Raw genomic sequence first — 27,882 nt, 5'->3', positions numbered from 1 at the left:
TGTTTCCTTGCCTCAAATATACAGATTTCTTGATGTAAAGTACTACTTCACATTGTGTTTATTCAAAAATTCATTGAATATGAATTTTTCTTTAATTTAATGACTATCTGATGTAAGCCATTCTGCAGGCATGGTGCTTGGTCCTGGGAATGCAGTGATTAGCAGGGTGCTTAAAATCTACTGGATGACGCAGATGTGAATCCATTAATCAGAGATTGTATGTAGTGTGTGAGTTAGGTGCCGTGATGAAAGGGAATCTGATGAGTGGAGCTTAGACAACAAAAAAAAAACAAATCTAGACTAAGGATCAAGAAGGAAGAAAAAAAGTTCAACCTGAGCTCTGGAATATGAGCAATTGTTAAATAGAAAAAGAAAGATCACGTTTCAGATAGAAGTAGAACAAGAACAAAGAGCCTGGGGTGGAGGGAGCACAGTGGATGTGAGAAATATCAGAAAGAAAGCATTATTGTTGGGCACAGAGAACCATGGGAAAAAGGAGAAAGGGGGCAGATTAAGGGAACGGGGCTGGGGGGTGCCATGCAGAGCCTGGTAACCATATGGAGGACTGTGTTCCATGCCTAGAGCAGAGAAGCCACCAAGTCAGACTTGGACTTCAAAAGGGTCAGTAAATAGTCATCAAGCTTTTGTGTTCTTCCAGTGAGAAATGATGACAGCTTCAGTTATGGAGGTGGCTGGGAAGATGGCAAAGAGGGATACATTCAAAAAGGAGAAGGAAACATTGGAAAGACTTGTTGGATTGTAGCTAATGATGTGACAGGGAGAGGGAGAAAGTCAAGGGTGAGTCCTGGACCCATGCTTGCACAACTGAAGAGTGATGACACCGTTCCCTAAGATAAAGGATGCTGAAAGAGGGTTAGGCTTTTGAGGACAGATCATGCACTAAAAAGACTGGGATTGAAGGGCTTTAAGCATTGTGTTAGTTAAAGTCCATTCAGGAGACAGAAACCACACCAGTAGTTTTAAGAGGGAGAATTTAATACAAAGAAAGCTAAATAGATATGAAATAATTAACTAATGAAAGCATAAAGAAAAAATTGAGAGGTCACTGAGGTGTAAACTGCAGCAACAGCTACCATCCGTCTAGCTGAGGGAATAAAGGGAACACCGAGAAAAATGCAGGCTCTTAGAGGAGAGTCTTGGCAAATCTGAAAGTCAGATCTTCGAGGAGAAGGAGGAACAGTTGTCCCATAACTCAAAGGTGGAGGCCTCTGGGCCCAGGAAACAGCTCTGAGAAGCGGGCCCTGGCAGCTGCTTCTGGTTCCCGAGTTAAAACTCTTTCTGCAAGTGCTGGAAAACATGCAAACTGAATTCAGTTGCTGTTTCAGGAAAGAACTGCTGGAGTGAAAAAGCCAGGGCACGGAGGGTGACCTCAAGGAAGAAGTAAGTCACTATCAAAAGCAAATACACACACACCCCCAGAAAGATAAAAAGAATGGGACTCTTTCAGCCTTCAGTCATCCCCTCATACCTCTGTTGGCAGCAGCTACGAGAAATGCAGTTTTCAGAGTCCAAGTCAAAGTATCACAAAGTGGAGCAAGAAAGGGTTGAGCTCAGCGCTGAGGGGCAATCACATAACACGTGACATAACATCCAAGGGGCAAGGACAGTCAGGCCAGTGGTTATATGATCCTGGGACTCAAGTCCTGGGGTGTCTGATGTATATGACAGAGTCTTCAGCATGAGGGACAATGACGACTGCCAGGAAGGGAGAAGAGTGCCTGGTGCAGAGTCCTGAGGAAATGAAAGTCTGAAGAGCTGAGGAAAGAGGTCCAGGGGAATCTGGGAGAGAAAAGTGTTCAGAGAAAATGGAGCAGAAATTGTGTACACATTTTTAAATGATGGAAAAATACCATTTAAAAACACAGGGCGTGTTCAACACTGTTAAATGCTGGTGAAAAATCAAGTTACACGATGAGTGTAAAACCACAGCCTTTAGGCCTGGGTGTGTGTGTGTGTGTGTGTGTGAAACCTTGAAACCTTGACTCTGCAGGGACGAACTGGTCTGAGGACGTGCCTGGGTGGTGTGGTAAGGTTTTTTGGTTTATGTACTTGTGAGTGGGTGGATGTATGTATGTGTTTGCGTGTCTTTATTTTTGTAATTCTCCCTACTGCACACAGTGCACTAATCTGAGTGCCTTGCTCTTTCTGGAGAGCAGTGCCCAGCTTGGGGGGCCCAAGGTACCGTAAGACCTGTGATACCTCTTTAGGATACCTTGGAGCTCTGAAATAAAGGTCAGTTTTTTTCCCCTTGGGCTCAACTTGTGCTGTGGTCACTTCATTCAATGAGACGGACACCCCGGTGTAGTTGTGGAGCCTTCTACTCCACCAGGGTTCAGGCGTCAAGTCCTTGTTTTGGAAGGTTGGTGTGTGCCAGTGAAATGTGGGTGCCTTGTGCACTGGAAAGACCAGATTCAGAAGCCTTTCTCCATGGTGTCTAGGACGGAGTCTAATCAGTCCCCTGTCGGCTCTAGATATGCATGTCCCCAGGCGGTGGCAGAGCTGCCGTGCCCTGCTCCTTTAGCTAAGTGAGCTCCCAGGCAGCTGAGAGGGACGTGTCTGTGGTTTGTGTGGCCATAGCGGCAAGGGTACTCACGTCCGCAGGAAGAGGAGGAGGAGGATGGCTGCGGACCTGGCAGGTGGAGACGGCCACAGATGTTAGCACTAATGATATCAGGCGAGCTTCCATTCAGGCTCTCTGCAGGCACGACACTGCCTATTGCTGGACACCAGAATGGAATGGCTGGTTGGGGTTCGCTGGGGCCTTGGGCTACGGCAGACATCGGCCTGCGCAGCAGAAGCAGCAAAGCTGCAGCGGCCTCTCGGGATCCTGCCAGGCGGTAGTTTGAGGGCGGCACATGCGCAGTTCGCTGCCCCGCGCCGCCGTGGGGCGGTCCCTCCCCTGCTCAGCCTTGTAGCCAGAGAGACTCCCCGGAGCCTGGCAGGAGCTCTGGGTGAAGGCACTGCTACATTTTGCCTCTGATTGTGGGCACAAGGAGTCTCTGAGCTCCGCGGATTGCAGGATAGGTGGTGTGAGCCAAACTGCTTGCCTTCGCACCAGGGCACCCACCTGTTTGTCATCTGAGGACTCCCGTGCCTGGTGCCCGTCACTCCCGAGTTCCCGCGAGATCTGGCTTCCTGGGTGGTGTGGTCTCGGTGGCAGTGCCTGCGGTGATTCTGCCTTTCTCTGCACATCCCCTCCGCGCCCGACGCTGGCAGCTTTACAAAGAGCCCTCCGTCGTGATGTGAACCACCGCTGACCGAAGTGGAGTGAGAGGTGAGTAGAGTTGAGGAAGCGAGAAGAGACAAAACTTGGGCTAACTCCAGCTGTGAACGAAGACGCCAACGAGGTAACTAGCAAAAATAATGGAATCAAGAGAGGTTTCTTGGCTCGATTTTCAAGAGTTGGTAAATTCGAGCTAAGTTTATGCGTGCCATGAAGTGGTCCCGGTGCGAAGCAGTTACATACAGCAGAAAAAGGAGAGGTAATTGATGGAAGGTGCTTGAGAAGGCTGGTGGCCCTCGGCACGTGAAGAAGGAGGGTTTTTTTTTAATTACCAGTACCGATCTATTGCTGTTATTAAACAGTTGTTTGTTAAAAAAAAAAATTCAGGAGAGAGAAGGCGAATATGCCCTAATCCTGTATTTTATAATCACGTAATTACCTTCACCTGTGCTCTGTGTTGCACTTGGGTTAGAACTGCCACCTGTGAGGTCACTTGCTTTCAGCCTGAGAACAGTCTCAGAAATTTTTATAAGGATATCTGTAGCAACATTTTTCTCAATTTTGTTTATCTGGGAATGTCTTTATTTTGTCTTTACTTTGAAAGATCGCTTTGATGGATATAGGATTCTTAGTTGACAGTTGTTTTCTCTGAACACTTTAAACATGCTTTTCAACTGCCTTCTAGTCTGTATGGTGTTTGATGAGAGAAGTCAGCTGTTGAAATCAAATATTTTGAACCTTATTCAGACTCCATATCAACGTTCGTGTTAATTTTAAAATTGAAGCTGAAAATATAAAGCACTGTTTTTCTTTTTAAGTCTTATACAAATTGGGAGACAGGCTACAGATTGAGCAAAATAGTATTAATTGTTTAAAAACTATATATTTGCTAAAACGTCTCCCATCACTCAAAGGACACAAATTCCTCTTACTAGACACTTCACACGTCATAATTTTCTTTGAGAAACAAAAGTATCCTCACAAAGTAATTGAAAAGATTGTATAAAACTGCTGAAAACAGTTGAGAAATATGGACCTGCAAACGTGTGTCAATTGTATGTTTCCTAAAATTTGTTTCACGGAAGATGATTCGTGTAAGAAGCTCACTGAGAAAATTTCTGGCCAAATAAGTTTGGGAAATTCTATTCCTCTTTGAAATATTTCCATGTTAAGGGTTCTGCAAAGTGTTACACTCGTAATGTGACTGTGTCTACACTAGACATTTTAAAACTTATTCGGGCAAAGGACATTTTATCTGTGGGTATATTAACAGCCTGTGAGCAAACGTTTTGTGGCCCACACTTTGGAAACTGTGACCTGAGAGAAGAGTCAGTTTACAAGCTATAGATTGGATGTCCTAGCTATATTGACATCATCTGAAAAAATGACTTAAGAGGAATGTGCCAGATTTTGATTTTTTCTCTTACTAGATTGTATGCACATTTTTATCAACATCATTATAATGAAAATCTCAAAATTTAGGTAAATTATTCTTTCAGTGTGAGTCCCAGATATTTTACTTCTTTTTCTCCACCCTCCTTTTTCTCCCCACTGCTCTTTCGCCTCAACGATTCCTGAGTAAGACAATATAAGTGAAAGTAATTCATTCAAAAATAAAACTGTGGTCTTCTGTATGTTACCTTGTTCTAGGGGCTTCGGTATTGCACGAGCAGTATTCTTTCATGTAAAAGACCCCCCCCCCACACACACACTTCCCTTCAGTAAAGGCTGTAGATTTTACTTGTACAGAATCGCAAGGCGATTCCTCCCCTGCCATCCTAAAGTCCCAGTGGTCAGTGATAATATTTTGCCGTCTTATTTGGGGTCCACGTGTACTAGTGCTGGTCAGAGTGGTTCACTGTACTTGTTTCCATATGTTTAAGTTGCTGTCTTTTAAAGTCATCAATAATCTCAACAGTAACACAGATGACAAAAAAGTGCTGTTTTCGCGTTGACTTTAAATGGAAATATGCCGTAGACTTGCATGAGGTGCAGTATTTCAGATACAATGTTGCCTTCTTATTGGCAAAATGCAATTATACAACTAATTGGCTGTTATAGTTCCGTGTGATGCGGGTTGGGCCCACACCACTTCTCCTGCTGGCAGTGCAGGAGTGGGTTTACTTTGCACCCCCCTTCAATATGTTTTATTATTTAAGCCAAGAGAATGGTCACTCAGTGGATGTTCCTGGCAACTCCAAGACACAGATGCTAGGCTCTCACGTTTATCTTTTTTTCCAACAGGAGCAATGTGGAAATAGTGCCTAATTTATTGGCTTGGAGCCACTTAAGCTTTTTGCTAGGCCTACTTGCAGGATTTGTGACAGCCACAAATTCACCTTTTTGCTAGTTACCTGTTAGATGGCTGATTAGCACTTCTGAACATTTTTGATGATGTGCTTTTGGCAGAATGATTTTAATTAAAAAGATTTATTTCATTGACTAATCCCAGCTCTTCATTGGTTTTATACTCTAGCCTCTAATTTATGATGTTATGCCCCTATATTTCTGCCACCCTTATAATTAATTAAATATAAATTATAGAATGAAAATTTGAAAATTTTAGAAAATTTTATGTGTAACATACTAAAATGGATATTTGTAATTTATTCAAAGTTCATTGATGGTTTAGAAGAGCAGCTACAGCTCTAATTCGATCCCCAGCCTGGGAACCTCCATATGCTGTGGGTTTGGCCCTAAAAAGACCAAAAAAAAAAAAAAAAAAGAGGGGGGAGATACAGGAACACATTATTACCAAAAATGTCAAATTGCCATAGGTGATCCTGGTGTTAGAATAAATACATCAATAAAATCTGAAATGATGACTCAAGGAAGAAAAGCAATTAATTTGGAGGTTTTTCCAATTGAATGGTGAAAACAATATACCAATTAGAGAAAGTGCTGGAAACAGATTCACAGGGAGGAGGAAGTGAGGCGGGGGAGTTTCAGATATTTTTTTGATAGGTTGCCCAGGTCTGAAAGGGCTTGTGTGCCGTCCTGAGGAATTTGAACTTTATGATGATCTCGTAAACAATAGGAACCACTGAAAGTTGTGGCAAGAAAGTTCATGTATGTGTTTAAAAAAAAAAAAACAAACACTTTTGGGAGTATGAGAGACAGCTGGTTTTAGGTGAATACAAGCAGGAAATTAGTGAGAAATAATTTCAGCAGGCTAAGAACTAATAAGAATTTCCGCTACGACCACAGCAGGGGAAGGGGTAATAATTAGCAGGGTTTCAAAAAGTATTTCTGGGGGAAAAAATCTGTATTAATGGGGGTAGCATCCTGAATGCATCTCATGGCAGCTTTTCCCTCTCAACGCCATGCTGAAACTCCATGAGGAATAAAATAAACCTAGTGTGAGAACCAGGGCTAAATCAGAGAATTTCTGAGGCTTTGAATTATCTAGAGGGAAAAATGGGAAGTACATTTTGTTGTCTGGGATCCCTGTCAGAGAACAGGAAAGCTATTTGGGAAGGCTGGCACAAGTGTTCTCAGAGCAGAACACTGCCAGTTCCCTGAAAGAAGTCTGTCCTCCCCCCCAACCCCGCTTTATATCAGGAAGTCCTGCGACTAGGGAGCCAACCTGGGAGGGAGATTTCAATTTTGACAGCATCTTTCAGCTGGCTTACTAAAACAAACCTTGAAGTAATAGTAACCTTGTATGGCTTTAGCAGGTCCCCAAAGCCACTATCAGCTTTGCCTCCTAAATCATTCTTGTATCAAAATGAAAAAACAAACAAACAAAAAGATGCTCTACATTATTCATGACTTAACTCAGAACCTAAACCATATCAAAACACACAGTAAAGAAGTAAAGCTGTGTTAAAAAGAACTTTAGAGACATTATTTTATTATTAAAAACAAAGACTGACAATGATTTAAATGTATAACAGAACAACGTTATTATGTAAAGATGAGCCATACAGGGAAAACTGGTCAAGTATTATCAGATGACATAAAAGAGGATAAAGAAAAAGTAGTGAAAGAATAAATAAAAGCAAATTTTAGTGCTTTGAAAATAAGATATGAAAACACTTAAAGGGAGGTCCCTGGCAGGCTACTGCTGTGGTGTGGGTTTGATCTCTGGTCCTGGAACTTCCACATGCCACAGGTGCAGCCAAAAAAAAAAAAAAAAAAAAAAAATTAAAAACACTTAATCTGATAAAGTCAAAATAAGAAACCAAAATAGGCAAGTTTAGGAATATAAATTGATATACGATGATAGATACAGAAAGCATTAAAAACACCATACATTATTAAAATATAATAAAGGATATTATATGCAACTTGATGGCAGAAAGTTTGAAAATCTAGAGGAAATTCATTTTTTGGCAAAAGGACCCAAGAGTGAAAAAAATTTAACAAATTAGTTGTAGAAATTGGGAAGATTAATAAAAATCTAATAAAAAAATAGTAAGGTACAACACTCAGATTTGCAAGCTGATTTCTATTTTTAAATAAAAATATATCAATTTGTTTTATTCAAAGACTGACAAAAAATATGACAGCTTCCAACTGATTTTAAAACCCAAACGTCTCTAAATTCTAGCCAGCTTAAAGGTACACAAAATATTTAATTTCATTTGTAAATAAAGGAGTGAAACTTCTAAATAAAATTTGAACAAGTTCAATAAATAGAGCAACATGTCATGATCAGGTGGAGTATTGTAGAAATGAAAGATATTTCATTATTAAGAAACGTAGCTTTATATGTTGGTTAATGTGTTATATTAAATAAATTATTGCAGTAAAAAAAAAGTATAAGTTCAAAATACCTAGATATTTCCTAAAACTCAGCTGTCATTCTTAATCGATTTTTCAAGTAAATTACAAAGAGATTCCTCCCTAATCATAAGAATGGATAGGTTCCAGAAATGTCTGAAATACTATATAAGATTGCAAATGCTTGACTATTACTGTTCAAATCAGCGAAGAGAAAAAGAAACCTATGTATGATTGTAGACACAGAAAACTCGAGATACATAATTCAAAACTAGCAAGCAGTCATTTTTTAGAATTAGTAAGACTTTGATAAAGCACCTACATATGCATAATAAATACGTAAAATTTCTATAGACTTTCTATGTTCACAATAAACACTTTGAAATGGAAATGAGTATAAAAGGAGATCTTCACTCAATAACATCAAAACCAAAAAATTATAATAAATGAAAGGAATGGAGCCTAATATGAAAATAATCACCAAACTTTATTGAAGAGTAAAAGAGGGCTGAGTGATTAGCAAGAAATGTAGCTTAAAAATGCCAGTCATACACATATTAACAATTTCAGTCAGAATCCTAAATTGTGGTTTAGCTGAATGGAATGGCTTTAGAGTCCACATGGGAGAACATGAGTAAGAATTTCACAGAATAGGGGAGTCCCCGTCGTGGCGCAGTGGTTAACGAATCCGACTAGGAACCATGAGGTGGTGGGTTCGGTCCCTGCCCTTGCTCAGTGGGTTAACGATCCGGCGTTGCCGTGAGCTGTGGTGTAGGTTGCAGACGCGGCTCGGATCCTGTGTTGCTGTGGCTCTGGTGTAGGCCAGTGGCTACAGCTGCAATTCGACCCCTATCCTGGGAACCTCCATATGCCACGGGAGCAGCCCAAAGAAATAGCAAAAAGACAAAAAAAAAAAAAGAAAAAAAAAAAAAAGAATTTCACAGAATAATTTTGACAAATGAATGGTAGTAAGATTCTCCTTGAGAGATTGTTAAAGGTATGAATTTTTGTCAGGTTTTGCAGTTACAACCACAATAGCCACTTCTCACAAATATAAGTGAGAAATTAATTCATTAATGATATGGGCAACACATAGGATTTTAGGCAAGAAGATAGATTTGGAGGCTCTGCAGCTAAGATCATCTCCCAAGACCACATAAATAGAGGCCCCTTGAAGAAACCTCTGCTACTGTAACAGAAAAGACAAACTACAGCCAACACAGAAATAGGGGAACAAACTAAAGGGAACTGTTGAAGGCCTACTTAGACAGAGACTGGGATACCAAAGGATAAATGATAAGAATAAAAATGCTCCAGAAATAGCCACACCCTTGAAAGAGATTGAAGCCTTTAAATCATCATAGTCTTTAAATTGAATAAAGTTTATATAGAATAGCCAGTGTCCCCAAATTCGTCCCAGTAATATAAATATGTATTTCTCTATAGAGAAATATAGCTTCCTAGAACTCAAAATATTTTTTTCAGATACTTGTGTGTTATGTCTAATGACCAAAACTAATAATGTGCATGAAAGATAATATGACTGAAAAGTAAAAGAAACTAACAATAAGAATAATTTCACAAAGGGATAATGGTTTGAAATAACTCTGTGTTACATATTCAAGAAAGTAAGGCATAAAATTAAAATTTTGGCAGAGAACTGGAAACTGGAAAAAAAATAACAGAATGTGAATTTTGAAACATATGTAGAATCTAAAAAAGCCAAACCGATAGAAAAAAAGAGTAGAATAATGGTTGCCAGGGGCTGGGGGATGAAGGAAACAGGGAGATGTTGGTCACAGAACATAGACTGCTAGTTATAAGGTGAATGTGTTCTACAGTACAGTATGGAAATTATAGTTACTACTGTAATACATACTTAAGGTTGTAAAAAAGTGTTGTTCTTAAATGTTCTCACCACACAAAGAAATGGTAATTATGTGGTATGACGGGGGTGTTAGCTGTGTTAGTTACTATGGTAGTAATCACGTGTGTGTGTGTGTGTGTGTGCGCACGCACGTGTGTGTATATATGTAATCAACACATTGTACACCTTAAACTTAGACAATGTTATGTGTCAATTATATCATGATAAAGCTAGAAAAATACAATAACCAAAATCAAGAATTTAAGGGGTCTATTTAGTATCATTTAGAAACAACTGAAGAGAAAATGAAAGAAAAGTAAGAATAAAATATCCCCAAACAAGGAACAGTGAAAGTTAGGGATTTAAAGCAAAGAAAGAAGGACAAAAGTTATAGGGGCATAGATTATCTAACAATTGTGTTATTGGAACTCCCAAAGGAAGAGGGAGAATGAGGTAATGTTTTCATTTTCCCCAAACTGACAAAAGATACCAAGTCATAGATTCAAGAAATACCTATGAATAGAAATTAAGGTTTTAAAAATTCTATGTATGCTACTTAAACCACTAAAAATGAGATGAAGGGACAGTCTTAGCACAGCCAGACATATAGTGACATGTTACCTTCAAAGATCAACATAAACGCCAGTGACAAATTTTTCAAATTAGAAAGTGGACGTCAAAAGACAACAGAATAATAACCTTGAAAGAAAATAACTACCTCAAAAAGAATTCTATGTAATTTAAAAATATCCAAAAGTAATTTAAAATAAATATTTAGAAAAACCAAAACTGAATTTTCCTCCAGCAGACCTATACTAAAGGAAATACTAAAGAGTGTTTTTCAGAGGAAGAAATGCTCTCAAATAAAAGTTTAAAGATTTAAGAGGAAATCTTAAATCTTAAGAGCAAAATAACAACAAAATCTATATTAGATGTAAGTACATCTAAAAAATACCAACTCTCTAAAGCAATAATTGTAATGTTTTTAGAATATGTTATAATATGGAATTAGTAAAACAGTACACATAATATGTAGTTAACGATTTCTAATATTCTTTAATTACTTGACAAGAGATGAATTAAAATTTGATAATTCAAGGATGAAAATATATTCCTTTAGTTTAACCACTAAAAGAAAGTAAAATATAAGCCTATGACATAATCAGAAAAAATGAATATTAAAAAATATATGCTCAGTTGATCAATGGGAAGGAAAAAAAAGAAAAGAACATAGAATAGAAATCAAATAGTGAGGTGGTGGATTTAAATCCAAACGTATGAGCAAAGACATTAACTTTAAATGAGACATTGTCCTAAAATACAAGATAAATATTGTCACGCTGAGTAAAAACATCAAAATCCATCATGTGTTTCTTAAACAAAAGCATCTAAAACTAAAACCACAGAAATAATATACAAATATAGAAAATTATACTTTGTAATGATTAACCAAGGCATTGGTTTAACTATATTAATACTAAATTAAGATTCAAGGCAAAAATTCTTACTTGAGATAAAGACAGAACTTTCATAATATGAAAGGTTCATTTCATATCAGAAAAATGAACCTTTTCTGATAAGATATAAAAAATACAACTTTTTATGTAACTAAAATATTGCATCAAACACATAAGGATTAATAACTATGAGAAACAGTTTAATTTATGTTAAAAATGAGAGGTTTTATCACAGCTTTGCTCCATTCAAACAGAATAGAGAAGTTAAATCAGTAGTTATATAGAAGCTTTAAACAACATGATAAGCTTTAAATAACACACTTAGAAATATATAAACCACTTAATCCTATAACCACATAATATATATTATATTCAAGTGCACGTAAGCATTTTTAATTGACCGTATGTTGAGTCACAAAGCAAATCTGAACACATATTAAATAACTTAAAACTTTTATTGTATATTTGTAACTGTTGCATAGTTAAGCTAGAATTTAAACACAAAAATATAGCTTTAAAAAAAACTCCATACATTTGGAAATTCAAAAATAAAATTATATTTCTAAGTTATCCATGGTTCAAGGAAGAAATAAAATAGAAATAATAAAATATTTCTAAATTAATGATAATGTAATCGATATTAAAATCTCCTTAGTGCAACCAAAGCTTTCCTATGAGGAAAATTTATAGCCTTAAATTTACACATTAATGTGGAACTTTAATTATCCAAAAATATAGGTAAGAAGTTAGAGATGAGCAAATTAAAATCAAATTGTACAAGTAATATAGAAAAAGCATAAATGAATGAAACCAAACACACAAAGAGAAGATTAGCAAAGTTAAAATTGATTTATAGGAAAGTGTGATAAAACTCAATCTCTGAGAGACAAATTAAAATATGAAAGGTTATACAAAAGGGGAATAAAAAGTATTACTCACTAGATTATAGAGAAATTAAAACAATAAAAATGGATATGGTGAACAAATTTTGCCAATAGGCTTGAAAGCTAAATTATATAAGTTTTCTTAAAAATACAGCTTATTAAAATTGACAAAAGAATAGAAAATCTGGACACTGCTATAAAACTAAATAAGTTTGATTTCTAATAAAACTTTTCATAAAAGAAAGCTTCATCAGTAAATTCCTAAGGAAAATTACAAATGTAAAAAAAAGCTCAATAGATCATGAAATTATAGCTATGATATTAAAACCTAATAAAGACATAATGAGAAAAGAAAATTATAGTTCAGTCTTAATATTAGATTAAAGTATTCTAAATAAAATATTACCAAATTAAGCCAAGAAATATAAAAATATTATATAATTAGCATATTTATCCTAGAAGTAAAAATTTTATCTGAAATTATAAACTCAGTTAATATAACCTTCATTCACACATTAGTAGGAAAAATAATGTGACCCTCAACTGGTGAAAAACATTTAATAAAATTCAATATTATTTCTTTATTAAAAAGAAAAAAGCAAACAACAATTACAAGTAAATTTCCACAAAGAATATATAGAAAAACACTTAAAGCAAGCAACCTACTAGAGATAATCTATAATCACTACTCCACAAAATGACACCTGTCTTTTTCATTGTATATACAGTCTCTCAAAATACAAAGCCCACACTACTGATAACCTCTGGGTAGTAGATGAGGCTGTTTGAGTGATAATACAAACAGCTTGACAAGAGGAATGAATTCATAAATTATTTCAGTGATTAAAAGCAGATTTTTAAACTATAACACTGCTTAATTGTATAGCTAGGGAAGAATTGCTCTCCCCAATTATGCCATGTCAATTGTTTGCCCCTAATTGCTTATTGTGCATAAATTGTCTTTCTCAATGTGTGGCTGGCTCTGTAGTTCCTCCATTCTCTCTGCACACGTTTAAAATGATCTGTGTTCTGTATCTGTGCTCTACGTCTTCAAGTGAAAGCAGATTATGGTCTGCTCCTATTGATTGGATGAGAGGGATGTTTTCCATTTTCCCATCTTTTACTGGAAGAGTTAACTAAGCAAAATTATTTAAGCCAAAACCCTATCCTTGTAAAAGTAGTAAACATCATTTCTGGAAAGACAGGGACTGTGTACTAGGTAACCCTGTGATACTCAGGATACATGAGATGTAGCAAAGGCAGTAGTGTGTACTGGATAAGAACATGGGTTTGTAATATAACATCTAATTTTCAGATTAAAGGAAAAAATGTATAATCATCTCAATCAATACAAAGAATCACTGATAAAATCCGACACCTAGTAGTGATAAAAAGTAGGAATGAAAAGAAATTTCTTAAACTGTTAAGATATCTATCAAAATCCAAAATCTTGTAATAGTAAGTTGAGGGCTTCATTCCTTTTCATATAAATAAAAAATAAAATAATACATCTATGTGATCCTTTACTAGCAACCTCAGAAAAATACAATGAGGAAAAGAAAAAGAAATACAGTCATTTTCCAGTATCCATGGGGGACTGGTTCTAGGACCTGCCATGAACACTGAAATCCACAGATCCTCAAGTCCCATAGTTGACCCTGTGTGTCTGCAGTTTCACATCTACAGATTTGACTAACCATGGATTCAACCAACTACACATCATGTAGTATTATAATACTTATTTTTAAAAAATTGCCTATAAGTGGACCCATGCAGTTCCAACCCATTTTGTATAAGGGTCAATGATAGTGCAGAGTTTGACAGGAAAAAATACATCTACTATTATTCAAAGATAATGTTGTGTACCTGGAAAACCCTAAATAATACACAGAAAACTTTAGGATTAATAACTTATTTTTTTAATTTTTATTTATTTTTATTTATTTATTTATTTATTTATTTATTGCCTTTTAGGGCCACATGGCGTATGGAAGTTCCCAGACTAGGGGTCTAATTGAAACTGCACCTGCTGGCCTACACCACAGCCACAGCAATGTGGGATTCGAGCCATGTCTGCAACCTACACCCTAGCTCACAGCAATGCCAGATCCTTAACCTACTGAGTGGGGCCAGAGACTGAACCCGTGTCCTCATGGATACTAGCCAGGTTTATTACCACTGAGCCACAATGGGAACTCCCAGGATTAATAACTTTTAGAAAAATGGTTGTAGGAGTTCCCTTAGTGGCTCAGCAGTTAATGAACCCAACTAGGATCCATAAGGATGTGGGTTTGATCCCTGGCCTCACTCAGTGGGTTAAGGATTCATGTTGCTGTGGACTGTGGTGTAGGTCAGAGTCACTGCTCAGATCTGGCATTGCTGTGGTGTATGCCAGCACCTGTAGCTCTGATTTGACCCCTAACCTGGGAACTTCCATATGGCAGAGGTGCAGCCCTAAAAAAAATAAGAAAATTTAAAAAAGGAAAAAAATGGTTGGAATAAGATTAATATAAAAAATTATATTACCTTTCTATATCACAACTAACATAAAATCTATCTTAATAACCTTTATATATAATTTGAGATGTCAGGTAATACTAGATTGATTCCTGCAGAAAGAATTATTATTTCCTCTTGCCAGGACCAAGACTGGATGTTTTCTAAATTATCCAAACAATTCTGAGAATACAGTCTGTAGAGCCTTTTGGGTGCCAATACAGAGCCAGGGTTGCATGCTATAATCTTTTGGCTTTGGAGAGTGGCCAGTTCTAACACTGGTTTCTCCAGTATCTAATGTCCATCAAGTAGGTTTATCTTTTGAAAGTCTCCTAAAATGGACTGATGTTCCAGTGTAAAAACTGTAACTCTTGGTTATACTCTAAGATAAATGAGGCGAACCAGTGTCATGTCTTATATTTAAGTCTTTAAGCCACTTTAAGTTTATTTTTGTGTATTATGTGGGGGAGTGTTCTAACTTCATTGACTTATCTGTGGCTGTCCAGTTTATCCAGAACTACCTTCTGAAGAGACTATTTATTCTCTTTTGCATATTCTTTCCCCCTTTGTTGTTGATCAGTTGACCACAGATGTGTGGTTTATTTCTGGGCTCTCTATTATGCTCCATAGATCAATATGTCTATTTTTGTACCAGTGTCATGCTGTTTTGATTACTGTAGTTTTATAGTATTATTTGAAGTCTGGGAGAGTTATGCTTTTGGTTGTTCTGTAGTATGTTATTTAATTCTCACATACTTATGATATTTACAATTTCCTTCTTGTAAATTGATTGCTGGATTAACCCTTTTATCGTGATGTAATGACCTGTATCTTTTATTACAGTCATTGTTTTAAAGTCTATTTTGTCTGATAGAGCCCAGCTTTCTTTTGGTCTCCATATGCATGAAACTTTTTTTTTTATATATCCCTTCGTTCAGGCTGTGTGTGCCCTTATATCAGGAGTGAGTCTCTTGTAGGCAGTACATAGATGGGTGTTGTTTTTTTAAATCCATTCATCCACTCTGTGTCTTTTGATTGTAGCATTTAATCTATTTAATTTAATTATGTATAGCTACATACGTATTGCTGTTTTGTTGTTTTCTGGTTGTGTTTGGTAGTTACTTTCCATTCATATTGATAATTTTGTCAATCAGAATGTTTTTGGTTGGAAGTGTTTTCCTTTCAGCACTTTGACTATACCATGCAATATCTTTCTTTAACTTTTAACGTTTTAATTACAATGTTTCTTGGTGTAGGTCACTTTGGGTTCCCCTCGTCTGGAACTGTCTGGGACTCCTGGAATTTGGTGTCTATTTCCCTCTCCAAGTTAGGGAAAATTTCAGACATTATTCTTTAAATACGTTTTCTGTACACACACCCCTTCTGGAACCCCCTATAATGTAAATATTAGTATTGTTGATGCTGTTACAGAGGTCCCTTGAGGTATCTTAACTTTTTAAAATTCTTTTTTTATTCTTTTTGATTGTTCTGTTTGGGTGAATTCTGTTGCCCTGTCTTCCAGATCATTGATTTTTTTCCTTCTGCTTCATCTAGTCTGCAGCAAAACTCCTCATGTGTATTTTTCAGTTCAGTTATTGCATTCTTCAACTCTTTGACTTCTGTTTTGTACTTTGTGTTTTCTACCTCTGTTGAGATTCTAGCTGTGTTCATAAATTCTTCTTCTGAGCTTTGTGAGTATCTTTATGAACATAGCTTTGAAATCTTTATCAGGTAGATTACTCATATCTATTTTAGTATCTTTATTCTGAGATTTTATCCTGTTCTTTTGTTTGGAACATATTCCTCTGTCTCCTCATTTTGCTTAACTCTGTGTTTGTTTCTGTGTATTAGGTGAGATAGCAATCGCTCTCAGTCTTGAAAACGTGTTCTTATGAATGAGATAAACCTTACCATTTAACCTTGCCCCAACTCTTGGTTGTCTCTTGAGCCTTTGTGATTGTTTAAGCAGCCTGATTTTTTTTTTTTTTTTCCTTTTTGCTTTTTAGGGCCACACCCATGGCATATGGAAATTCCCAAGATAGTCAAATGAGAGCTACAGCTGCTGGCCTGTGCCACGGCCACAGCAGTGTGGGATCCAAGCTGCACCTGCGACCTACACCATAGCTCATGGCAATGACAGATCACTGACCTGCTGAGGAAGGCCAGGGAATGAAGCCGCATCCTCATGGATACTAGTCAGACTTGTTGCTGCTGCACCATGACAGGAATGCCCTGATTTTTTTCTTGATACAGCTCAGTTGTTGAGGGTGGCAGGAGCTGTCTCTCTGATGGATTCAGAACCCTGGGGTACAGAAGTGCAGTCTTCTCTGACTTCCAGAGCCAGGCACTCAGTGGATGTTACCTATGTAGATTGTGTATTCCCACTGGCTCTGTTGGAGCTGTGGGAGTGGCATGAGTGTGAGATGCTCAGCTGGCAGGCTCTGACAGGCTGTGGGAACAAGGCAGGGGTTGGGTGTGCCCCCAGCTGATTCAAGGGAGACTGAAAAAATGGTACTCACTAGTGCCAGCACTAGAAAGGTAGAGGGAGAAATTTCACCCACCAGCACCTCTATCCCTTGAGAGTTTCAACAGGTTCCTTCTCCTCCAGCAGATACTCCAAGCCTAAGCTATAAGTCTCCTTCAGCTGCTGCTCTTGTGCTGAGTCTCGGGGTGTCTGAATCTGCATTTGAACCCTTTATGACCAAAGTCTTCATTCCTTGCAGCCCTATACTTCTCCTGGATACAAGACCCTTTGGTTTTCAAAGGCAGACTTTTGGGGGGATGTCTCCCCATTTCAAGTTGCAAGGGTTGGAGTGCTCAATGTGGGGCTCAAACCCCTCCCTCCTCAGGGAGAAGCTCCATATTTGTGAGATTTGTTAGCTCTCTCCAGCCTATGGGCTGCTGCACTAAGGGTGGGGTGTTTTGCAAGACTGTACAGCTGCCTCTTACCTGTCTCAGTGTGGCTCCTTTATCCTTCTTCAGCTAACATTCAGTTCCTTCCCAGAGGGATTTGTTCAGTATTCGGTATAGATTTGTTGTGTCCATGAGACAAAGTGAGTCCAGGATCTTCCTATGACACCATCTTCCTATGACCCACTTCCATGACCTGCTGTTAATGTGGAAAATCAGGCAGAAGTGACACTGTGTGCCTCTGAAGATTAGGGCATAGAAGGCACTCTGGATTCCACCTTGCTCTCTCTTTTTGGACGGTTTGTCCCACCTGCCCTTGAAAATGCATTTTCAGGGTGCACGTGCCTCACTGGGGAGGATACTTTGTATCCATCATCTCCACACCATGAGAAAGAAGTTATCTAGAATTGGTTTCCTGGCCCCAGATATCTGTTCTCACATATTAGAATTATGTATTTGTATTGCCCACTTACACTGTGCAAAATCCTGTAGAGAAGAATAATGTTTAGACATGATTCCTATTCTTACATAGCTGCCTGAAATTTTCTTGTGCTCACTATGTAGTAAGTTCCTGTGTCTAATTAGTACTTTATACCTTAATATTAGTAAGCTTTTTCATTAGTAATAAAGTTTTTTTTAGTGAGATGACTTCTTGCTTATGCTATTGCATGAGCATATTTTTGTTCTATAAGGTAGCATCATATTTCATAGGAGTTTCTATATATGTACATATAATCTTTGTTATATGCAACATCTCAAACTTGGTAATTCTGCATGTAGTTTTGTTTAAAATCACACACACACACAGAGCGCATAGTACACAGTGTGTCTGTCTTTCTATATATATATGCTTAATCTTAATCGTATATTAAAGGCAAGAAATTAACCCCTGTAGGAGATGGTAACATATTCAGTCATTGTTACCACATTTTAGATTCTAAAAAGAAACAATCTTGGGAGTTCCCATCCTGGCTCAGTGGAAATGAACCTGACTAGTAGCCATGAGGATGTGGGTTCCATCACTGGCTTTGCTCAGTGGGTCCGCATTGCTGTGAGCTGTGGTGTGGACATGGCTTGGATCCCAAATGGCTGTGGCTGTGATGTAGGCCAGCAGCTGCAGCTCTGATTTGACCCCTAGCCTGGGAACTTTCATATGCCATGGGTGCGGCCCTAAAAAAATAAACAAGGAAACAATCTCATTGGAAAAGATGCCCATTATTGTTCTAATCTGTCTGAGCTAGGATTTCCAAAAACAAAACGTGAAGGAGGTCACTTCAACCATTTATTTATAAATATGAAACATCTATTTTGCTTCTTTTCCAGGTGTATTGAAATGATCTAGTTCAGACTCAAGTTGCTAATGAAAACGTAGGCTTTGCATAGTCTGGTGGATTTTCTGACTCCCTGAGTAATCTGATACAGTTGGGCACTGTAGGTATTGCCACTTAAACAGACTCTCCAGGTAAAAGCTGCATCCCTGTGGTAGAGGATATGTCACTTGGCATCTCTCCTTCTCCACTGTTCAGAAGTCTTAGAAATGGTGAACTTCCCAGGAACCACTTGTCACCAGGTGTAGGTCCTTAAATTACATTAAAACCTGTTGGTATCCTATCAAAGTTTGTTTCAGGAAAGCATCAAGGAGCAAGGCCTTGTCTCTGTAGAAAGTCTTTTGTTTTTGTTTTGTTTTGTTTTTGTTTGTTTGTTTGTTTTTATCCTTTTGCCTTTTCTAGAGCTGCACCTGCGGTATATGGAGGTTCCTAGGCTAGGGGTCCAATTGGAGCTGTAGCCGCTGGCCTACGCCACAGCCAGAGCCATGCCATATCTGAGCCTCATCTGTGACCTACACCACAGCTCTCAGCAATGCCGAATCCTTAACCCCCTGAGAAAGGCCAGGGATCAAACCTGCAACCTCATGGTTTATAGTTGGATTCGTTAACCACTGAGCCACGATGGGAACTCATGTAGAAAGTCTTTTCAATCTATTAATACAGCCTTGGCTATAAATCTTGCTCTGAAGTTGTATATGGCATTTTTAAAAATTTTTTTTTTTTTAGCAGCAAAACTAAGTATAGGTTCAGATAATTTGGTTATATATACTCTATTCATTTTTGAAGAAGAGGGGCAATAACAGAAAGGCAAATACATCAGCCCACATCAAAACAGCCCTGGTATTTTAACATTTGCAAAGACTTTGCTCTTGTTGGATATGTCTAAAAACAAATCAAAACAGGCCAAAAAATAAAATATCAAAGAAACACAAAAAAACAAAATATTATTTCTTCCACATATCTCCACCTATGCTAGGCTTCATGCTTCCCTAATATATAGTCAGTACAGAAAATTCAACTATCATTCCTTGATTTTAAATAACCCAAGACAATAGTACCATGGGTCTAAGTTCATGAGAGATAATAGTTAAGCAGTTCTGATATATGCCTGCAGATACTCCTTCCACCTTATCCTATGATTCCAATTAAAATGACAAACCTAAAAGAAAAATTACACAAACAGGATGGACACATCAAGAGTTTAACTGTCATATGGTAAAAGTGTACAATAGAGTTATTCTTGCTATTTTAAAGGGAATCATGTATAACCAATTTAAAAAAAATGGAGACTAGAGAGCTAAGAAGAGTTTCATCAATTTCTGCACTCAAAGATAATCTGTATTAACACTTGGTTTTATTTCCAGAATTTCCACTCTTTATAGTTCTCATAGCACTGGTATCTTCCACTTTTTGAAAGCTTGCCTTAGGCCACTTTTTTTTTTTTTTTTTTTTTTTTTTTTTTTTTTTTTACAAGACCTCCATTGGTCCTTGCTTTGGCTAACCAAGAGAAATCCAAAGAGGAATTTCGCTTTTATGAAAAAAGAAGAGAAAATAATGTTTAGCATGTGTGATTTCTTTTTTGCTTCATACTGTTTTGGCTCTGCTTATCAGTAGAGCCCCTGCTTTACCCCAGATCTCAAAATCCATTGGTCCATAGTAAGGCTGGATATAATGGTATTTTTATATTTCCAAACTTTATATTAAATTCTTGTTTTAGATTTAACTCTTATTTGGGAGCAGCGCATCTTCATTTTTTTTTTTTTTTTCATCATCATTACATGTACACTACATTTTGGTGCATTCCCTGGAGCCAGAATGTCTGGATTAAGTTCCAGTTCTTCTGTGCATCAGCTGCCTGCCCTTAGTTAATTTAGCTTTTCTTGAAATTCAACTCATCTGTTAAATTAGAATAAAAATACACTCACTTCATAGATGTGTTGTAAGAATTAAATGTGTCAATACATATAAACCCTTAGGAACAGAGAGTAATGAACACTGAGTTCCCTTTATGTATTAGTATTTTGTTTTTGTATTATCATGACTAAAAAATCTCATTATTTTGAGTTACTGTTAAATATAAATAACACCTTAACATAATATAAAATTCTTAGGTCATTATCCATGTTCCCCATTTTGAAACCAAGTCAGAGCCACTATATCTTCATATTTCTGAGAAGTTTGAGGTAGCTTCATCTGTATTTTTGGGATTTTTAGCAAGACAAGAACAATATATTTTTAGTTTTTAATTATTTGTGTGTGTACCTAATGCCTAGATGTACATTGCTTTATAATTCAAAACTTTCCAGTATGCATGGCTATGTGTATCTTTTATTTTTCCATTGGCTTTTGCCAAACTCAGTAAATGGTTTTATTTGTTTATTAATCTTTTCAACATCATAGGAGTGTATCCTTAACTGTTTATTTGATCATTGATTTTATTTCTATTGATTTTTAATTTTTGCTTTCCAAGTGTTCCTCAGAAACCATTATAATTTGCAAGTTGAATTTTTACTCTCCCAGTTCTCTCTCCCACTATGTGTCTTTGTTCTTTCTTGTCCACTTCAGCGATCCTGGTGATTTTCTTAAGTTTTTCTTCCCATATCAGAGTTCTTCTTGTCCACAGAATCCACTGAACTGTCTAATGCAACTGGAGTAATTTTGAGTTCTTTCATTGTATATCACAATGTCCTAAAACCACCTTTTATCCCAGATGTGACAAGGAAGGATCCAGGACCAGGGAGACATCCCTTGAAAAGCAGCATTTAGAGCAAACCTTAGGAGAACCTAAGATACCTCTTTGACTTCCAGTAGGTTCTCACCATATAAACAGTCCAGAAGGATCCAAGAGGTAATAGGGGCCAGAGTCTCTTTCCCCTTTCTCAGATAGGAAGTGGTTTTGTAATTTTTCTCTTTTCTCTCTTGTGTGTATGTGTGTGTGTGTGTGTGTGTGTGCACGCGCACGCACACACATACACATCAAGAGCTACCTCTGTTCATTACTCAGAAATCCTCAACTTAGAGCGAGAAGCAACCTCCTTTGTGGAAGACATGGGTGCATTTTATGAAACTAAAGTTACTTGTTTTATGGAGTATTTAGGAAGAAATACATGCGTTAAAATGTCAACAAAAGCATTGGGCTCTGGAAGACTCAATGGGTGTCCATTTACTCTGATTTTGCTAATGTATAGTTTTCATTTTGTAAGTCTCTCCCCTCTCAGTTCATATGATTCCATGCACCCAAGAAAAGCAGGTCTCTCAGACTTGATCAACCAGAGTCTCATGGCCCCCAGGCCACAGTGATTGCTTCAGGGAAAGGCACACTGTTTCTTCAGAGACTGTAACATCATGAAAATTTTGCTGACTCTGCAGAGTGGCACATAACATCTCTGTCTGGACTTGAAGCTGAGAAACAGAACTGAGTGCTACTGCTCCGTCTTGCTGATGCCTGGAATCTGAAATCAACATAAAAGAAATCAAATCCTGAATGTCTGACCCATTCATCCATTGGCATTTGAATTCGCTCTACCCTGAGGCTACTCATTATGTGGAACAATCCATCACCTCTTTATCCAGCACATCTTCATTTTATTTACTCTCTTTTTATGTCAAAGAATCTGAAGATAGTCAGCTTAGACTATGGTAAGACTAATATAAAATAAATTAATTAAAAGAAAAATACAAGTTTTCCAGATTGAGAATTATAGGAGCAAGTGTCCCTCACCTTGTGTAGAAGTCAACTCTTTGTAAATTAAGGTATGCTCTGTTACCCTTGACTGTAACAGAATTATTATACATACAGCTAGAACATATATAGGGTTTTCTTTAATAGAAATAATAGGGAAAAAAATACACTGGTGAACAGAAGGGAAGAAAAGTATTTGTATCTGTTGGCATTGGCTGCCATAACAAAATGCCATAGATCAGGCAGCTGGAACATCATACATTTATTTCCCAGTCTTCTGGAGGCTGGAAGTCCAAGATCAGGTACCAGACAATACGATTTTTGGTGAGAACTCCTGGGCTTGCAAATGGCCGGCTTCTTCCTATGTTCTCACAGGGTTGGAAGAAGGCAAAAGAGGAAGTGCCCTTGATACCAAAAGATGATACCAGAATCCGGATTCTTGTTCACAGCAGTCGAATGAACTCTGGGAACACACAGGCAGCAAGCAAGCAAAGTCTTTATTGAAGAAAAGCAGATAGCTCCCAGGACAGCTGGAAGAAGGGAGAAGAGCCCCCCTTCTCTCTTGTCTTTAGGGGTTTTTATTCCTTAAAGATGGGAGGTGGGTACCAACGTGGGGTCCAGAAAGATGTGGTTTTCGCCCATTGGCTTTGCTCAGTTACCTGTATCAGTCCTTGTCCAATAGGGCTTTTAGGGTTGGAAACATCCCCTGTAGGTTTTGTGGTTTCTTTGTCCTTTTCTTTCCTTAGATTAAGTCACCATTCCTCTCATTCCCTTTTTATCAGTTGAGGAGTGGGCTGGAGATTTGCATTTCCTACAGTAAACAAAGCCTGTGGGAAGGCGTATTTCTTATAATAAAATGAGGCCTGTGGAGGTGTTACTCCCTGGAGTCTTTAAGCCACAAAGGCTAATCAATACCCATATCAAAAGAATGTATTGGAGCCCAGGCTCCTACACTAACTACCTGAGTTAGTATTCTGTCTCACTCTGCTGCATCTCTTTAGAAGAACACTAATCCCATCATAAAGGCCCTACTCCCGTGGCCTCATCTAGCCCTAATTACTTTGCAAAGGCCCTGTCTCCAAATGCCATCACGTTGGGGGTTTGAATTTCAACACCTGTATTTGGGAAAGTACATAGACATTCAGTCCATAACAGTGTTTAAATGTTTAAATGTCGAGTCAGGCAGATATTCCTAGATATTTTGTCTAATGCCATCTGATTTGATCTCTTAGGCTATGATGAGATAAATCTCCAAATCATTGTAGGTGTTTGAATGATTCTGATGCTTAATGGAATGAAATAGTTATCTTTGAGTCTGTGCCTGAGCTAGTGGGTTCCAGTCTCATTTGTTCAAAAGCTTTTTGCTTCTTTGTCACTCTCCAATCCACAAGAGTTCCAGAGAGTATATCTGGCTGGAAGCCTAATTTTCTAAGTATCTTCAGCCACACATGAGACAGGCTCCAAGCACGGATAAGGAAACTGGGAGGATCACTTTTCCCAAAACCTTTCAAATGTTTATCCCATGATTGGCTCTCATAATTATTCATCAGTCACTTCAAAAAACCCAGAAGTTTAAGGGAAATGGTACCCCTCTATTTCCTTTAGACATTCTTTGCATTTTGATTCCTAAAGAACTGTTTGAAGTCCAGGATGAGAGGAAGTTTTAGTATTTTATCAGCTTTTCAAATATGCTCTTTCTCACTCTCAAAAAATTGCAAATACTTTGTGATCGACACACACTAGCTCATTCCGCCCCCTTGAACAACCAGCCTGAACAGCTTGGCTTCGCATAGTAGGTAAAGAGCACATTGAAATCCTGGAGGTCAATGAAGGGAAAAGGGGCAGAGAGGCTCTTCTCATTATATTATTCTCTATTTCTCATGCTTTTTTCCTATTAAATTTCAAGTAATTTAACATTTGCTAACATGTAGAAGAAACGAATTTTCAGTAACATGCAGTGGGAAGAAGAAAAACATGTTCATTTCTTTTTCTTTCCTAGTTGCATCGGTAAAAGGTCTGAGGATAAAATTTGCTTATATCCAGACACTTTATTAAAAATTTTAACATAAGCTTCCACAGGTATTGAAAGAGTACCTGTCATTTTTAGATATCTTGGCATTTAAAAGGTGTAAAATAACACAAAATATATTTTTCTTCCTGTTTTGAAAAAGTACAGTGTTCAGAAAGTATATTTCCTAATCAACATATGGGCTGTATTTTTCTGATTAAGGCTAATAGAATGTCTCAGGCTCAAGGCATGCCTGTTGAATCAAGAGTGCTAGAAAAACCTTGAGAAATTCAGGTTTCAAAAAAGGCTGCTTCTGCCTAATGTACTCTTTCACTGCAAAATCAAACTTTATAAAAATGTTTTGATCCTGAAAATTTGACCACATTTTCATGTAACAAGTTAAAGAAGAAAAAAAATGGGACATTTGAAAGAAAAGAATGGCAGAATTTGCTATGTATGTAGGAAGAATTTGAAAGAAAAGAATGGCAGAATTTGCTATGTATGTATTAATTCATCACATTTATATAAAATGTATTTTAAGCATATCATCAAAATTGAGTCTCACATAGAAATAATTAGGCTTAAAGTAAACTCCAGTCTATAATATATAAATGAATATCATATAGAATTATGTTTTATCTAAACATCCCCCCCAAAATATCCCATTTGGAACTATATGTTTGGGCTGGTTTCAGAAACTTCAACATAATGTATTTTTAAAATTGTAGATTTTCAATAAAAAGGTGGATAGTCATCCATTGGTCATCAGGTAAAATTTACTGAAAATGTCATGACTAGCCTGAAATCTCTCAATGCTCAAGGCAAATGTATTGAAAGATTCTTAAAGTAATTTGATAAATATGACAAACTTCTATTTCAGTGAACATAAATACCATTCTTATCCTAAGTTAAGCTTATCTTTGGTAGCATCCTTATAAAAGATTATTCTTAAAATATTGAATCCTTATAATACCAATAGATACCAGTTAAAAATTGAAAAAAAAAATAATGTAGCTGAAGAATTCCTACCTACTAGAATAAAACCCAGGCTTTTTAATATAATAGAATAGAGTAGATATATTGGTGATATATACTACAATTTTGAGTTTAGTTTTGGGTTTATCATTCCTAATGTAAGCAGTGATACTGAAAATAAGTATCATGCTCTATTCTCTGACACAGATGTAAGGATGCTTTCTTGCCTATCAGTAAGAATCTTTATCGAGATAGTGAAAGCAACATCATATTGTCTTTATTGTACTCTTAGCATATCTGTGTGAGAGGATCAGTTCAACTTTTGATATGTAGGCTGATGGTTATACAAATGTGTGTGTGTGTGTGCATGTATGTATATATTACATACATACATGTAAACATATATAAATGCATGTGTATATGTCAATACATGCATCTGTATTTGTATCCCTGTGTTGATGTATACATGTAAATATACAACACATTGCATTAATTCTGGTCCTCTGGGAAACCTATGCCAAGGTGGAATTAATAGTGTAAGAAATTCATTGGGGTAAGTATTTGTGAAGGATAAAGGAATGAAGGAGCAGGAGTGGACTGGGAGAACCTTCGAGAGACAGTGTTGGTCTGGCACCTGTGGGAGAAGAGAGGGAAGGATGGAAGATGGAGTAAGAAGAGCCTTGGACTCTAGCACAACTCAGAGAAATTCTTACCAGGGTGACGGTAGCTCCATGAGAAGGGCTCTGAATGGCTGACCCCAGGACTCCTGCCCAGCCTCATCGTTGGGTGGGAACAGCCTAGGACACTGGAGACCTTGTGGTATATCCTGAAGGGGCAGAGGCTGAGAGCTGTCATCAGCTCCTCCTCTTAGAGCAGACTCTCCCTCTAGGGACATGTGATTAGAGGAAGCCCACACATATATATATGTTCATATATCTTAGATGCATCACTCCTCAGTCTTCTTGAGCCTGTGATTGTGTATGACCTTTCCAACATTTTAGTCCTTCCCCAGGATTCTCTTGTGATTAAATGGAAACAGAGTGATACACATTTTGAAGGGAGAAGATCTGTATAGTCGAAAATATTTCACATCATTTAGCCATTTATATAGAACAGAGGTTATTTTATTTAAAATGTTGTGGAGTTCCCACTGTGGTGCAAGGGAATCAACAGTGTCTCTGTAGTGGCAGGGACATGGGTTCAGTCCTCGGCATGGCACCGTGGATCGAGGATCTTTCATTGCTGCAGCTGTGGCATGGGTCGCAACTCTGGCTCAGATTTGATCCCTGGTCTGGGAACTCCATATGCCACAGGGCAGCCAAAAAAACTGTGTGTGTGTGTGTGTGTGTGTGTGTGTGTATAGTTATATAGTTATAGTTATGTTTCCAAGTTGGCTGATTATTCCATCATTTCCTTTGCCAGAAAGATGAATTATCCTTGGAAACTTATTCTGTATTGTCAAGTATCACTAAAAGTCCCTTAACCATGAGAAACACAAAGTGGTGTTGTGGATGCCTGTGGTCAGATATGCTTAGACTAGGGTTAGATTTCAAAAACCCAAGAGGCTTACGTGTAATTTAACCACCCCGCCTTCAACTGCCTGGGTCCCAACAGAGAGAAAGGGTGGAGTACAGATGCAGCAGATAAATGTGGCTGGTGTCAGAACAAAACTATGCCAGTTCCCTGTGGGGGTGGGGGGGGAGCAGCCCTGGAGGCAGAGGTGGGGTCAGAAGGAAGCAGAACAGAAACAGCCCTTGTTAGGGACTGATGGCCAGTGCCTCCCGCCAAGTCACATGTGGAAACCCTAACCCCTGATGTGAAGAGAGCTGGATGGGGGGCCTTTAGGAGGGGATTAGGTTGGGATGAAGTCATGAGGTGGGGCCCCGTGTTGGGAATAGAGGTCCTTAAATGAAGAGGAAGGAAACAGGCTCTGTCTTTGCCAAGTGAGGGCGTACCAAGAAGGCAGCCGTCTGCAAGCTGAGAGGGGGGCTCTCATCAGAACACTACCATGCTGTCTCCTAGATCCTGGACTTCTGCCTCCAGGACTGGGAGAAACACATCTGTATTATTTAAGCCACTCCATATGCAGTTGTGACAGCCAGAGCTAAGACAGCCCTGTACCAGAGAAGCGAGGGAGAGAGAGATGAATCAGCCAGTTCCGTTGTGGGTGACTCGTGTCAGCTGTGCAACACGGAGACACGGGAGCTTCCTGAGTCTGATGGGATGCTAGGAGGGGGACCAGGCCCAGAGCAGAACAGTGGACCTGAGGCCCCCGTCCTCCCCATTGACCAACAGCTCTGCCACTA

General features: G+C 38.0%; 1 protein-coding gene across 1 annotated transcript in view; it reads right to left on the bottom strand.

Annotated features, from left to right (window-relative positions):
- The window catches only part of LOC110255605, a 63,034-nt gene extending 36,678 nt beyond the window's left edge, over nt 1-26,356 (bottom strand). Inside the window, exons 1-3 of the mRNA XM_021064284.1 lie at nt 26,290-26,356; nt 22,233-22,363; nt 2,615-3,345 (exon numbers count right to left, since the gene is read on the bottom strand). Coding sequence (XP_020919943.1) covers nt 2,692-3,345; nt 22,233-22,363; nt 26,290-26,356 — 852 coding nt within the window. The 3' untranslated portion in view covers nt 2,615-2,691. The remainder of the gene's footprint in view (nt 1-2,614; nt 3,346-22,232; nt 22,364-26,289) is intronic.

Source organism: Sus scrofa, chromosome 10 (genome assembly GCF_000003025.6).
Source record: "Sus scrofa isolate TJ Tabasco breed Duroc chromosome 10, Sscrofa11.1, whole genome shotgun sequence".
Classification (NCBI taxonomy): Eukaryota; Metazoa; Chordata; class Mammalia; order Artiodactyla; family Suidae; genus Sus; species Sus scrofa.
Note: the sequence above shows the minus strand (reverse complement) of the source record. Positions and strands in the feature narration are given on the sequence as shown.